Source organism: Penaeus monodon, chromosome 27 (genome assembly GCF_015228065.2).
Source record: "Penaeus monodon isolate SGIC_2016 chromosome 27, NSTDA_Pmon_1, whole genome shotgun sequence".
Taxonomy (NCBI): Eukaryota; Metazoa; Arthropoda; class Malacostraca; order Decapoda; family Penaeidae; genus Penaeus; species Penaeus monodon.
The window spans coordinates 9,743,116-9,743,457 of NC_051412.1; the positions used below are offsets into that span (position 1 = coordinate 9,743,116).

The 342-nt window shown below is 34.2% G+C and overlaps 1 protein-coding gene across 2 annotated transcripts in view; it reads right to left on the reverse strand.

The window, feature by feature from the left end:
- The window catches only part of LOC119590567 (ankyrin repeat and SOCS box protein 13-like), a 93,291-nt gene that overhangs the window by 51,028 nt on the left and 41,921 nt on the right, over positions 1-342 (reverse strand). For both annotated transcript variants that reach the window (XM_037939234.1, XM_037939232.1), the window contains exon 2: positions 20-201. In XM_037939234.1, the coding sequence (XP_037795162.1) occupies positions 20-193 (174 nt within the window). In that variant the 5' untranslated portion in view covers positions 194-201. The remainder of the gene's footprint in view (positions 1-19; positions 202-342) is intronic.

The following is a 342-nucleotide window of genomic DNA, read 5'->3' on the forward strand; positions in this document are numbered from 1 at the left end:
TTCCAGGACTTATACTTACCCATGCTCCCCTGTCTAGAAGGTATTGTGTAGTCTTCAAATCTCCTGACAAACATGCCATGTGAAGTGGTGTGACACGGTCATAATGTAGTTCATTAACATCATGTCCATCTGCCAGCAGACGCTGAACTTCATTAAAGTTTCTTGAGGCAACAGCATTGTGTAAAGGAAACATATTGGTTCCTGTAAATTTGAGAACTAAAATTAAGAAAATATGAGTCTTACTTAAAAAAAAAAAAAAAGCACCAAAATCAACGTAAGCAAGTTTATACATATGCAAAATATGGAAATATTTTTCATCTACACATAAGAATCTTCATTTTC